General features: G+C 59.5%; 1 protein-coding gene across 2 annotated transcripts in view; it reads right to left on the bottom strand.

Annotated features, from left to right (window-relative positions):
* RIPOR3 (RIPOR family member 3) overlaps positions 1–14,397 on the bottom strand; it is a 74,460-nt gene that overhangs the window by 5,752 nt on the left and 54,311 nt on the right. For both annotated transcript variants that reach the window (XM_053890137.1, XM_053890138.1), the window contains 14 exons: positions 13,494–13,572; positions 11,936–11,959; positions 11,614–11,667; positions 10,882–11,031; positions 10,640–10,703; positions 10,254–10,297; positions 9,939–10,064; positions 9,716–9,861; positions 8,102–8,231; positions 6,204–6,776; positions 2,815–2,945; positions 1,773–1,896; positions 1,011–1,146; positions 212–373 (listed from right to left, as the gene is read on the bottom strand). In XM_053890137.1, the coding sequence (XP_053746112.1) occupies positions 212–373; positions 1,011–1,146; positions 1,773–1,896; positions 2,815–2,945; positions 6,204–6,776; positions 8,102–8,231; positions 9,716–9,861; positions 9,939–10,064; positions 10,254–10,297; positions 10,640–10,703; positions 10,882–11,031; positions 11,614–11,667; positions 11,936–11,959; positions 13,494–13,572 (1,943 nt within the window). The remainder of the gene's footprint in view (positions 1–211; positions 374–1,010; positions 1,147–1,772; positions 1,897–2,814; positions 2,946–6,203; positions 6,777–8,101; positions 8,232–9,715; positions 9,862–9,938; positions 10,065–10,253; positions 10,298–10,639; positions 10,704–10,881; positions 11,032–11,613; positions 11,668–11,935; positions 11,960–13,493; positions 13,573–14,397) is intronic.

Raw genomic sequence — 14,397 nt, 5'->3', positions numbered from 1 at the left:
CTAACCCCTTTAAGGTTCTGGTGGAAGCCGTGCGGTCCATCCCCAGACAGATGTGCCAAAAGGCTAACATTTGCAACTTCAGGGCTTCGCAGACCCCTTCCTGTCCCGGGAAGAGGCGGTGACGTGTAGCTGAGAAGCGCCCTCCCTCTGGTGCCATGGAGACAGAGACAAAGACGGGGCTAGAATGAGGCCCTGGGGCGGGAGGGGGTACCTATTTCCAGTTGTCCCGGGTATTTCCCTCGGACTCTGTGCAGAAACGTCTTCTTGAGTTGGTTCAGCAGCGTCGTGCCGGAACAGGACAGGACCCTGCCGGGCTCAGTGCACCCTCTCCACAGCTTCAGGCACCCCTTCCTCCGTGTGGCCTGGGGGACAACTGAAAGCCCGGGTCGGGACCCGACTGACGGGAAGGCCGAGCAACCGGGTGGCCCCAGGATTTCCTTCTGCTGAGGCCTGAGAGGTCAGGGGCGACAGGGTTTCGTGCAGCTTTCCTTCCCACATCGCAGCCTGACACGCCAAGGACCGGCGGCTTCGGCCGTGGATGCCTTCCCTGGGCCCGTACCGCGGTCCTCGCAGCTCGGACAGCTGCTGCCACCAGCCTCTCCTCACGGGCAAGGGGAGGCTCCGTGGGGGGCAGAGGCAGAGCGGGGGTCACAGCTGTTTCTGGGAGTGCGTGCCGTGTGCCTTGAACGCGTCCTGGCGGTTACCTCACGGAACAACACTACCCAGTGGCCTCCTCTTTAGACAGGTGGGGAAGCTGAGGCCCAGAGAGGTGAGTCATTTGCCCAGAGCCACACAGCCCACCGAACTAACTCCAAGGCTGTGTGGCCTCCCTTCTGCGCCCCACAGCGTGTACGTCTGAGCACAGCCCCGCCACTACCCCAGCTCGTACCCTCTGGGCGCCAGTGAGCTTTGGGCATCAGGACGGGAGACGAGGCTCCCCTGCCCTCCAGAGCCCATCACTTCGTGCCGTCCACACGAGAGCGGCCCGTGGGCAGCGGGCAGTTACTTACTTTCTTCAATGGATGCTGCCTTGCTGACCTTCTCAAAATCCAGCACAGAGAGCATCTCCAGAACCTGCTTTTGCTGCACAGCTTCTTCCAGAAGGCATTCCTGGACCATCCTCGACAGGTTAGGAGAGGCAAGTTTCTGGGAAGCAACCCACGATGCTCCAGGTTAGCACAAACATGCCCTCTAAGGCCGCCGATCACGACCGCGGCCCCCACCTGCCTCCCCCCAGCTTTTCTGTGCCGGTGGTAGCTCTCTGACTCCCGTCTGGGGGTTCCTGCTTCCCCAAGGTGGCCGAGATGATGGGATGCAGGTTGCGGCTTCTGGGGGCCTCCTCTGCTACCAGAAAGGGCCAGCCTGCCTGAAAGTGAAGCCAGCCAACGCAGGAAAGCAGAGCTGAGAGAGACCCAGTTACGATGTTTTTTGAAATCCTGGATCCACCTGGGCCTGAAGCCTACCCCAGGGCCTTTGAGTTCCATGAGCCAAAAAGTTCCCTTTGGTTGAGCCAGTTTGGATCGGAGCTCTGGCAGCTGCCACAGAAAGCCACAGCCGCTGCTTTGGGGTCAGCACTTGGACTTTCAGGAGAGCCACGTGACCTTTCACCCAGGCCTGGACCTTCCACAGAGGAGCCTCCCCAGTCTCACTGGCTCTCTTCCTTGCACCGTGCTCCCCACCACCGGCAAGATCAGATCTTCGCAGAGAGGACTCCCGCCCCCCAGCCCGGCTTCCCGGCAGGCCGCCCCACCCCCCACAGCCCGTGGCCACACCTGCAGCAGAGTTTTGCAGACGTGGAGGTGGACGGTGAGCAACATGTCCAGCTCCGGGGTGCCGGCCGTCAGCTCCCGAGGTGACGCTATCCGTGCTGGCAGCGGGGGCGGGCTCCTGTCCTTTCTGAGTTGGATTGAGAAGAACTGGGTGACCGTGCCAGTTAGCGGCTCAGCTCCCTCCGCGGGTAGAGGGGACCCTCCCTCCCCGGGGAGCTCCGATCAGGGAGGCCCGCTCCAGGGCCCAGGCAGATAGAGTTACACCGAGGAGAAAACCAACAGAAAAGAAAAGGCAAAAGCCGTCAACGAGGGGTGGCACGGGCCCTGGAGACTGGGGCGGGGGACGCGGGGGGCCACCTCCGGGATGTGTGATCTGAAGGCAGAAGGCTGCGGTTCAAGCTAATCCTTAGCTCTGTGACTCTGGACGGGCCTGCCCCCCTGGCCTCAGCGTGCTCATCTGTGAAGTGGGGACAGGCACACCCAGCTCCGGGCAGTGAGGGGTCAGGGTAAGCCTGCCAGCAAGCATCGCACCCGGCACCACGTTGGCCTCGTGGTGGAGGCCGAGCCCGAGGCCTGAGGAAGGACGGACGCGACACCGGGATGCTGGGTGGGATCGTGAGAGGAGAAGACGAGATGTACTGTGTGTCCTGTCTGGTGCTGCTGAGATTCGGGTACAGGAGCCGGGCGTGAGCAGGGCAGGTGGGGGTGGAAGTTTGCACAGAAGAGGGGGCCCATGTCCCTGCTGCCCGTTTGGTAGAGGACAGAGGTCCTACTGTGTCCCTTGTTATTTTGTAAGAGAAGAACCCAACCAGGCCATTGCCCGCAGCTCGGGACCGTGCTGGGGGGTGGTCGTGCACTCAGTGGTCAGCACGCCCCTGCTCTGTGCCCAGCGGCAGGCATGCAGGGGTGGGGGGGGCGCAGCAGAGGAACAGAGTAAGTACCAGTCGGGACCAGGGCGATGGAAGGCTGAGGCTGCAGGGGCCGACAGGAAGCGCGGAACTGAGGCCCGTCGCCAGGGTCGGTGCTGGGAGGGGAGGGCGCCTACCTGGGACCCTGGCAGCCCCCACACAGGGACAGCTCCTGCGGGGCGAGGTCAGCATTGAGGAAGGCGAAGCTCTCCAGGATGCACTCCATCAGGCTCTCGGAAGAGGCGTGCTCCTGGCGGGCGCCACGGGGCTGTGGACAGAGCGGCAGGACCTTAGGCCACAGACCGTCACCACCGGGTCCAGGTCATGAGCACCGCCCCTCGGAGCCCAAGTGCAACCCCCCACATCAAGGATGGGCACAGGGCTGCGGAATCCCCCGAGGCCCCCCCCCCCCCCCCGAGTAGCCTGGTAGGTACGGCTCCAAAGCCCGAGGGACACAGACCCGAAAAGCCTCTCCTGGACTCACAGACGCCCACAGGGACAGGGCGAGAGACAGGAGTGAGCAGGCAAGTGATTGGGGTGGGGGGAGCCCGAGAACACGTGTCCTCCCCCAAGAGGCCAGACTGCCACCTGCTGCTTGGGAATGTGGGGCCAGACCGTTCACTTTTCTAAGAAAAGCTGGAAACCTAGATTTTTGTGGGAACCTGCTAGTTTTTTAACATTGACAGCTAATCCCAAATCACTGTAAAAATAGGGTGTGAGTCAGGCTCAAAGGGAGGCTCAAAGGCTGCCCGGTGAGCTTCTAGATTTCAGGGTCTCTTCTCCCAGGGAGATGTGGAAGGAGAGGATGGTTGAGGCACCCCCTGACTGGCAGGGATGAGGAGAGTGCTGGTGCCACAGGTCCTGCCACGGGCTGAGTCCCCCAAAGGCAGATCCCTTCCTCGGGATCTAGAAATCCATTGCTGGAGATTTTGGTCTCCCCTCCATCCAGGGCAGGACCCCAGGGCTTGCTCGGTCCCCATCCCTGGCACGCCCAGGCCACGTCCCACACGAAGCCACCCAAGGCACAGCCTGAGCAGATACCGCCTTAAGAAGCAGAACTAGGCTCCTAAGAGTTGAGCCCGCGGAGAAAACCTTGTTATTCTCTTGTTAGAGAATAACAATGGCTACTTGCGGATCTTTCCTCCAGCAAAAAAAAAAAAAAAAAAAGTACGTTGGTGTATATATGTGCGCGCAGCGCGAGCGCGCGCTGCGCGCACACACACACACACACACACACACACCACACACACACACCAGTTCTCATTATTCCAGGTGGTACCAAACCATTGCTCCTAAGAGAAATGCAGAGACCACTAGCCTCCGGTCACATTTTTATCAACCCATCAGTACAGAACCTCATTTCATGAGTACTTCTGTTTAAAGACACCTTATTTATTTAAAAAAAAAAAATTTTTTTTAATGTTTATTCTTGAGAGACAGAGTGTGAGCAGGGGAGGGGCAGAGAGAGAGGGAGACACAGAATCGGAAGCAGGCTCCAGGCTCTGAGCTGTCAGCACGGAGCCCGACGCGGGGCTCGAACTCACGGACCCTGAGATCATGACCTGAGCCGAAGTCGGACGCCTAACTGACTGAGCCATCCAAGGGCCCCGAAGACACCTTATTTAATTTACACTGACAATTCGTTCACACTGAACTCACACCTGGACGAGGCTTATGTAACCTGGATTTTGTCAGTGAGGCCCTGCACAGCCTTCCTGGGCTCACTTCACGAGGTCGGGCCCATCCAACAGCTTGAAATCGCCAAAAGAGAGGGCAAAAACGTGAAACACGCGGCACAAACTAGACGGCAGAAAGGGCACACGCGTTGGGACCGGGCTGCAAGAAGAAGGCAGAGTGTGTGAACCCTCTGTGAACAAGTGAACCCCTGGTTCGGCCCCAGCCGGGCACGTGCATGGCAGGTGACTCTGCACGTGCCCGCAGATGACCGTGAGCGCATCACAAGTACTGATTTTGGAGTTACAGGTAAGCCATACAGCAAGTAGATGAATGAGAAACACACAGAATCCATGAATGGTGAGGACCGACTACGTGTATACACACACACACACACACACACACACACACACACATTATACACATACACATCAAACTAAAAACTATGGCCTATGCTCACTTTTATTCTTCGAATTCGGTTTGGTACAAGAAGAAAAGCTCCTCAAGTACGTTTAAAAGTATTGCCTGGGGGGGCCCCTGGGGGGGGGGCTCAGTCGGCTCAGGTCATGATCTCACTGTTGGTGAGTTCGAGCCCCGCGTCGGGTTCTGTGCTGACAGCTCGGAGCCTGGAGCCTGCTTCGGATTCTGTGTCGTCTTCTCTCTCTGCCCCCCACTCACACTCTGTCTCTCTCTCTCTCAAAAATAATAAAACATTTTTTTAAATTTTTTAAATAAAAAAATAAAAGTATTGCCTTACTGCAATATTATTTTAAGGCTTTTATGTAAAGGAGGTATGATTTTTCCAAATACAGCCATGTGACAGAAGCTGCGTGTTGCAGCCTCAAATCATTCCACACAGAAAGGCTGTTAAGAAATACAAAAGAAGTGACTTTTTTTTTTTTCTTGAAATTCTCCGGCAGCTCCTTTTCAAAAGAACGTAGCAGTGATAAACAACTTTGTTTTGAAGTTCAGTTTTTAAAGATACAAAGTGAAACTTTCTGTCACTGGTGCTGAACGTTGGAGGTGGGTGTGTGTGTGGCCTACACAAGAGAGCGGTTTCAGCAAGTAACTGATGCTTAAGTAGCTGCCACTGTTGCACATTTTGTTGTCCATACATTTAAAATGATGTAATAGGGACGCCTGGGCAGCTCAGTCGGTGAAGCGTCCGACTTTGGCTCAGGTCATGATCTCACAGTCTGTGGGTTCGAGCCCCGCGTTGGGCTCTGTGCTGACAGCTCAGAGCCTGGAGCTGCTTTGGATTCTGTGTCTCCCTCTCTCTCTGACCCTCCCCCGTTCATGCTCTGTCTCTCTCTGTCTCAAAAATGAATAAACATTCAAAAAAATTTTTAAATAATAAAATAAAATTATGTAATCAGAAAAATCGAATAAATCTGCCCAGGCCAGCACTATTGAGAGCCACCCGAGGGCAGCTCCTGCCACGGGCCCTGTCGAGGAACAAGCTCAGAGTAGGGTGTGTGGCTGCTCGAGGCCTCTTGTGGCACCAGCTCTGACCCTAGACACGCCCCGGGTCTGGGAATTGAACGCCCAACCTCAGCCCCGCCTGCCTGGGCCAGAAGATGCCAGAGGGGGCCAGGTTCTCTGGCCAGACAGGGAGCAGGTTTTCTACCCCGGTCCCCGACTTCCACTTCTAATCGTCCTCCCGGCCAGTGAAGGCCATCGTTCTCCCCACTGGTCAGATGAACAGACTGAGGCCCAGAGAGGAGACGTTGCCCAGCTGGGTCACGGGGGAACGAGGCCAGGATGCCGGCCCAGGCTGGCTGCCCCCAGAGTCTGCTCCCGGTCGTCAGGCGCTAGTAAAGCGGGGCTGCTGGCCCTCCAGGAATAAACCCACCTTCAGCCGGTCCCTGCAGCCGAGAACCTGGTACTCCAGCTCCCGGAGCTGGGGCTGGGCAGCATCCATGGACCTCAGTAAATCCAGAACCTCTTGCAGCGGCCCCTCGAGGGTCACCCCAGGCCCATCCGCTCCGTCCTCGGCCTCTCCTTCGTCATCGTCTTTCTGGCTACCCGGGACTGTATGCTTGTGGAATGGGGAGCCCCGTGGCAGGCTGGGGCCCTCTGTTCCCAAATTCCTCCAGCCAGGCTGCTCCACAAATGAGCCTCCGGCCAGGTGGGCCATCTCCGGCAGGAGGCCCAGGGATTGGGGGTCCTCCTGGGCCTCCTCTTCGATGGAGGTGTTGGGGCCAATGGCCACGGGCAGGAGCCCCACGTCTGAGGTGGATGCCGATGTGCTGGTCTCGGTGTCTCGGGGGTCCTCAGAGCCGAAAGAGTCCATCTCGGGCAGCTCCTGACTCCGGCTCCGCAGGCCGGACCCCCGAAGGTCGCTGTCGGACAGGTAGCCGAGGATGGAAGGGGCCTTTGGCCCACCCAGCAGCAAAGCCTGCTGCGCTGGCCGCTGCAGGACAGACTGGGGAGGGGGACACAGGACCAGCCTGACTGCCGCACCAGGGACTTCCTGCCACCCCAGCGGGGCTTCCCTCCATAAAGACTTGCCCCGCACACGCGCATTGTCAACGTGACTGGGGTCCACCAAGGTGATCGGCGAACTAGAGGTGTTGACGGGACCCTGCAGCCCCATCCCCCCTCTAACCCCCCCCTTTCCAGCCCCTGAGGCCACTTTGCTGCTTGTCACATCCTCCAGGCTCCACACCTTCCTGTCCCAAGGCCTTTTAGAATGACTGCTCTCTTCCTGGAACATTCTTCCCATATGTCTTTGTGGTCATGCTCTTGGCCCCTCAGGTCCTTACTCAAATGGCACCTTTTCTGGGGACCTATCCCTGGACGCCCTGTTTTCAATAGCAACTCCCACTTTGCCCCAGAAGTCCCCTCTCCCTCCCTGGTCTGTGTTCCCGTGGTCCTTAGGCCCTTGATCAGCCGGCGCTCCCTGAGGACACTGTCCCCAGCTGGCCTAGAACAGAGCCTGGCACAAAGTTGTGAATGAGCGAACAGCTGACACCAAGCTTGCCCCGCTCTGCGGCACCCCCTCACTTCCCCTTACCAGACAGACCAATAATAATGTCTGATGTTCCAAAGCACCATCTGTTTTTATCAGGTGTTCTTTGAAAGCTTTCTCATTCATTAACTCACTTAATCCTTGCAAAACCTCACCACAGTGGTGCCGTTATTTTCAGTTCTCGGATATAGAAACTGAAGGCCAGAGAGGTTGGGTGACTTGCCCAAGGTCACACAGCAGGTGAGAGGCATAAATAGCATTTGAACCCAGCCGTTCCGGCTGCAGAAGCCGGACTCTGGACCACGTATGATTTCTTTGACTGTAATATGCTGGGCGCGCCATGGCCAGAATACGGAAGAGGTTGACAACAGTAGCTGGTGCTAAGGAAGGGGCCCAGATCCCCGGAGGTCACAGGAAAGAGATGTTTTACTGGACACCATGTCAAGGTATTACCTACTGGAAACGTACATTAAATTTAATTTTGAAACAGACTATGGCTGGGGTGGTAGCACCACACAGAGAACCCCATTCCAGGCTTCCAGGAGAACCAGCCAGGCCTCGAACCAAGTCCAGAGGCCCCCAGAATGGAGGGCTGACAGGAAGGAAAACAGGACAGACCACCACCCAGGATGATCCCCAAACCAGGGAGCACGAGTCCAAAGGGGGACCGGAAGTGCCCGGCTGCCGATCCCAGCCCCACGTGCTGGCCCCTGGGGAGTCGCGCCCACCCACGGTCCTGGGGTGACCACAGCATCCCTGCCCTGGTGAGGCTCACTCACCAGGTAGTACCTCTCTCGGAAGCTGGGCGTGCTTGGGGGTGTCCAGTTGTACAAGGAGCCCTTTCTGCTGCCCATGGAGAACTTGCCCGTAGGGCTGGGCGACACCAGGAAGCTCTCGGTGTCAAACGGGCTGGAGGAGAGAACAGAGGGCCGGGGTGTCGTCAGTGCCTGGGAGAACGCGGCAGCACAGAGAAGACCTCGGGGGACTTAAGAGGAAATGGAGGTTCGGGAGGGGCCTGGCCTCGCCTGGGGTCACAGTCACAGCCTAGGGATTCCAGGGACACATTCTCAACCCCCTTGGGAACATCTCACCACCCTGAGGGCCCTTAGCCCCATGGCAGGGGGCAGTGACTGGCCACCAGACATGTGAATGACACCCCCTTCAGAGGGCCCCTCAAGAAGCTGAGCGGAGGCACAGTGGATACTCCGTTCTGCCATTTTCTGGATAAACAACGTCACCATCCCTCTCATCCCGATCTGTAACAGGGGTGCCATCATTTATGGAAGGACCTCTGTCGGTCATGGTCACACGTAAGGCTGAGAAGCCAAGGTGGGTGTGTGAAATACAGGGGAGCTGGGGCTCCAGCCTGGCCCTCACCCAGCCTGCCCTGGGAGCCAGTAGGTCTGGGTAACCTCCCTGCCGCACGGACACCGGCTCGCTCTCCTTTGCACAAAGGCCTGGCTCCTGCTCTGTGGGTTCTAGACGCTTCAGGCCAGCAGGACGCTTGTGTCCTTGGATTTGCCCAGCCTCGCATCGGATGGTGCTGGGCCGCCCGCGACCCTATAGACTTGAGGGCCTTCCCTGGAAAGAATAGTGTGCAGCCCCCACTGGACGGATGAGGACACTGAGGCTGGGGGTTCACCCGGTTCACTGGGAAGAAAGCGGCCTCTAGTGGCCCCAGGCCAGATGGAGAGACTGGGCAGAGCAAGCTCCAGAACGGAAGAAGCGTGCCCCAGCCCCTTAGCTCCTGCTGCACCTGCCTCGGGGAATAAAGAGAATTCTCTCCAAACACGAAGTTTCATTTGGGGCAAAAGAGCCCTACTGACAGAAAAACAGAGCCTTTAGAGACCACCAGCATTCACTGAACGGCCCAAGAAGGTGACGAGTCGGCCCCCCCAGATGGGCACTCCCCCTTGCCACCTGCGATGCCCGATGGAGAGCCCCCAACCTGGAAAGGACGTGTTTTCGTGAGCGTCCCCATCCGTGGGGTCTGGGGTCCACGGGGCCTGGTGGACGGCAGGGGCCAGTGGGGAATGAGGTGGTGGGAGCAGTGAGGAGAGCCCTCCTGGGGAGGGGCAAGGCTCCTCCCTGGAACCCAGCCCAGAAGGTCACCGGAAAGGGTCCTGGCCAGCATAGGCGGTTCGTTGAAGGAAGGGAATTAAGACTCAGAGGGGCGGGGGCAGGGAGGGTGGGCAGAGGCTCCAGCCTGGCCGTGGGGCCCAGTGAGGGCAGGAATGCCCACAAGTGGATGCTAGGGTGTGGTCAGGCCACCAGAGGAGCCAGCGAGGCCCTCTTCCTTCTGCTCTGGGTGGGAGTCCCCTCTAGGTGGGAGTTTGGGGCCAGCCTCGGGGAAGGACATCGGGGCCTGGGGAGGAGGCCGGCCCCCTACTCACTTCCACAGCACCTCCAGCTGTAGCTTGATGGTGCCCAGCTCTGTGATGTCCACCACGATCACCTGCGGCCTGGTCGTGAAGAAGTCAGTGATGTCACAGGTGACTGTGCCCACGGCCAGTGAACTCAGGCCCCTCAGCTCTGTCACCTGAGGGGGTGGGAGTTGTGGATGACGCCTGAGCCCAGCCTCTGGGCACCCTATCCCCGCCCCTGCGCCTCACCCACCTTGATCTCGAAGTTCTCGCGCAGCGTGGGGATGAAAACCTTCTCCTCCTCCTCCCAGGTCTGGCTGTCGTCAGACTCGATCCGGCCCTTCAGCTTCCAGCGCTGGCGGCCCAGGCGCATGAGCACCTGTGGGCCCGAGAAGGGGCGGGTCAGCAGCCCCAGGGAGCCCCTCCCCCGCGCCACCTGCCTGGAGGCCCTTCCTGCTAGCTGGGAGGGGATGGGGACAAAGCCCAGCTGGGACCCTGGTTCTCAGCAGCTCCCGCCCCCCAAAGGCCTTATGGGAAGCCCTGAGGACTGACGCCCGAGTGGCCATACCTCGTACTGGTCTCCGGGACAGAGGCGTGCATAGCCCACGAAGCCTAGAACAGAGACAGGCTAGTCTCTCCGCCCTGCTCTGCCCCTGCCCCACGGACCACAGGTCCTCCCTGGGGGATCCCCTGCCCACGTGTGGGTATCACCTTCAGGGAGGGATAAATCGTCATGACAGACAGCGGACAGGCCCGGGCCCTCATGTCCACCTCAGGGGATGGGACTTGGCTGAGGTCACAAGTCACGTGAGTGGAAACCCAAAGTTTTCCTGGACCCCTGGGACCCTGACCAAACCCCCAACCTCAGCAGAAGTCCCAGGACCCCCAAGACGGCCTGACACCCCCTCCACCCCCCACCAAACTGGCTTCTGCCCACCGACCCTCGTCTGTTACCTTTCATCCTGATGTGGAACTCTCCCAGGTGAACCTCCAGGGCCCCCTCGATAAGCCACATGTCCTGCAAAGCCCCACACGAGGCGGCTCACGGCCGGCCCCTGGGCCCGGTGAGGTGGGGGAAGGGGGGCCCACGGATCCCGCCAGCCGGAGGCCCCAGGGAGCAGATGGCAATGGTCCTCGGGGTCCAGCCCCCCCAACACACACACACGTAGCCCTCCGCACCCCTCACTGCCCCCCACCTCGGTGCACTCCTGCAGGCTGCGGCCCAGCTCCTGCAGGCTCTCCCGGGAGGCGCGGCTGGGCGGGCACCTGGAGAAGGCCCTCTGCATGTTGGAGGCCCCGTCGCGCAGGCGGCACTGGATGCAGTAGCCCTCGTAGAGTTCGTCCACCTGCGGGGGGGCGCGCAGGCTGGTGGGCGCGGGGGCCCCAGGCCTGCCTGCCACTCTCACCCTCGGGAGAGGCCGCACTGCCCTGGGTCCCCTGCCCCGGAGAGTGTGAGCCCCTGGGGGCAGGGGTCACATCGCTCATCCACTCCTGTGCCCGGCGCCCGGTGGACGCCTGCGCACGAACCGGCTGGGCGAAGGCATCGCTTCCCCTCTCCCTGCCCCACTTTTGGGCTGCAAAACAGGGGAGGTGGGTTTGTGATATCCTGCCCGGCCAGAACATGGAAGAGTTGGTAGGTAAAAGCTTGAAGGGCTTGCTGTGTGACCTTGGGCCTGTCTCTGTCCCTCTCTGGGCCTGTACTCTCCCATCTCTGCAGTGGGGTGGTTGGACTCAGTCTCTCACCCTGTGAGCTGGAGCATGAATGCGGTCTTTTAAACCCCACAATCCTGGGGAGCCCAGCCACCCCCTGACCCACCCCCCCACCCCCCGCCTCAGGGCCCAACTCTTGCATTTCCTGGGCCTCCTTGGCTCCCCCCCCGCCCAGCAAGCCCCAGCCCTGCCCCGTGACATCCAGGAGGCAGGCTGACCTTGCTGATGTGAAACTCCATCTTCCGGATGTGCCTTTCCACAGAGCGTGTTTGCTTCTCCCAGAAAAAGAGAAGGTACTTTGAAAGTAGCCTGGGCCACCCCCTCCCCGGCCCCCACCCCCTGCCCCTTCCTCGGGTCCTAACACAGAACTGGGCTCCCAGCCAGGCCAGCCCCTCAGCATCCTCGTGGCTGAGCCCGTTTCCCCATTTTACAACTGGGGAGGAAACCTCCCGTAGGATGGCCTGAGGGACGAAACGCGGGCAATGACATCAGTCCCCCATGAGCCCACCTTGCTTACCGCAGACAGAAAGTCTCACCCACCTTGTCCAGGTCGTAATAGAAAGCCTGTGGGAAGGAGAGTGGGGAGAGACAGGTGTCAGGGCTCTGGGTGCTCCTCCACGACCCACGTGGCTACATCCCAGGGGCACCTGAGCTCGGAGGTAGGAATACCAGCAGCCACTCCCTCCTCTGGGCCCTGAAGTCAGCGGCCCGGTTCCAGACTGTTCCAGGCCGAGGGGGAAGAGTGGAAAACGCATGCGCTTTGGGTGAGGCAGTTCTGGGCCTGGCTGTGTTTCCCAGCCGTGTGTCCCAGGCCAGTTACTCAACGTCTCTGAGCCTCTACCTCCTCATGGAAAATGGAGTGGCCACAGAACACATCACCTGCCCCGCAGGGTTGCTGTGAAGGGCAAAGGATGAGGTAAGCCCTCAACAAAATGGGGGTCACTGTGATTTGATTGTTTAAGGGGTGATTTCAGCCATGGCCAGAAGAACCGAATGCAGTGGGAGTGGAGGAGGCAGCCAGCGTCCCCCCCCCCACCACCACCCCAAAGCCTGGGGGTTCAGGCTTTGGGAAATGCAAATCCAGACTGGTCCAGCCACGCCAGGGGCCAGGGGCCAGCCAGGCAAATCTCAGTGTAAAGGGCCAGACAATAAAACTTTGGCTTGGGGGGCCGCATGGTCTCACCATGGTAGTCTGAACTCAGCCACAGACCACATGTCAGTGATGGGTGTGGCCCGTGCTGATAAACTTTATTTCCAAATAGGCCCTAGCTCGCCCGAGTAGCTGAAATCACTCTATTTGAGCCTGGAGGCGTTTCTACAAGGTTGGAGCTTCACCGGGGAGAAAAAGCAAGACGTGGGGGAGCGGGGAGAATTGTGATTTCATTCTTCTAACGCTGACCCAAACCTTCCATGCGCTTCCGTATGGATGTTTACATGACGATGGGACCGGGGAGGAAACTGTGGAAGGTGAACCACCAGATTGTCCTCAGGGGTCGAACAGCGTGGGACACAGAAGACTGAGGGGAGAGCGGCATGCAGCTGGAAGGAGGGAGGGATCAAACCCTCCAGAAGTGTGTGCTTTCCCACGAATGCATTTATGAGAAACGATACATGTGCGGTTATGAGAGGAAAACTCCGTGTTAGAAATAAAGAAATGGGGAAGTTCCCGAGGCTTTGGAAAGAAAAGTAACTGTGCAGGAAAAGTCAAGAAGCAGCAGTGTCCAGGGAGGCGGGACCCCCCGTCCGTCAGCCCACTGTGCGGCCCCGGGGCGGCCACGCCTTCCCTTGCCTCAGTGTGCCCATCTGTGAAATGGGAGTAGCGAAAACGGATGAGCCTTTATACGGCTGCCCACCTCACAGTTACTTCTAGAGCCAGAGAGTGGAGGTGGACCCTGCCCGAGACTGTGGACTCCTGAATCTTGAGGCAGGGGGCAGGGGGAGGGGGGAGGAGGGAGGGCAGAAGCTTCCCAACAGTCCGTGAGGTTAAATTCCGGGACTGAGATTTACACCCGTGATGCGGGCAGGGGGGGTGAGGGAGAGTCCGTCTTTGTACCCCAGGGAGGCTGCTCGGGCGGGAAGGGGCAGGGAGAGGTCTCACCAGCCTGGAATTCCTGCGGGTGTCCTTGTGGCGCCCTGACAGGTAATCCAGCTCGGCCTGCTGGGTGCACAGATACTCCCTGCGAGGAGAACGAGGAAGAGGAGTTTGCAAAGTAGCCAAAGAAGAAGAAGAAAGACACGGCCGGTGCCCAGGGTTCCGGAGTGGAGGCAGCCCCAGCTGCCGGCTCGGAGAATAGAGGTGGTTCTGAGCCGGCTCAGGGGTCAGAGGGGCGGCGCCGTCTCGCCCACCGGAAGCCGGGCCCCAGCTCGCTCAACCTGCAGACCCCACACGCTGGGGGCTGTGTGCCCAGCGCTGTGCAGAATGAGGAACCTCTCCATTGACAGGTGCTATTGTTATTATGCCCATTTTAGAGATGGGCAAACTGACCCTGAAAATTGGCAAATAACTCAAGCGCAGAGTCACAGCAGGGACGAGGCCGAACCCGGGTCTGAAAGCAGCAGTGGCCTCCGGAGGCCGCCCTCTTCACCCCAGCCCACGGGGAGGTCAGCGAGAGCCCGCCTCCCTCACGGACGAAGACAGGCCATCCTGCTGTCGGCCTGTGTAGGGCCAAGGACCAGAGAGGGGCTGGAAGACCCATTCTGGGACGCACAGAGAGAGCTGTGTGGCTGGAGGGGACGCTTCACGTTCTTTTCCAGCCAAAGAGCCTTAGACGTGAAGCGTGAGGTCTGGACTCGGGAGCCACGGTGAGGCCCCGTCCTGCTTCATCAGAGTTTACTAGGCCACCCCAGGAAGGTGACTCGCCCTCTCTGGGCCCACTTGCACCACCATCTGCCAGGCCGCAGCTCACTCAGGGGGTGGGCTCCCCAGGAAGAAGGGGGTGCTGTTGAGTGAGCCCAGACCGGTCTCCAACGTGAGGTCCTTACAGGAATCACCAGAGCGGTCC

The sequence above is a fragment of the Panthera pardus genome, unplaced genomic scaffold (genome assembly GCF_024362965.1).
Source record: "Panthera pardus isolate Hobbes unplaced genomic scaffold, ASM2436296v1 HiC_scaffold_25, whole genome shotgun sequence".
NCBI lineage: Eukaryota > Metazoa > Chordata > Mammalia > Carnivora > Felidae > Panthera > Panthera pardus.
Note: the sequence above shows the minus strand (reverse complement) of the source record. Positions and strands in the feature narration are given on the sequence as shown.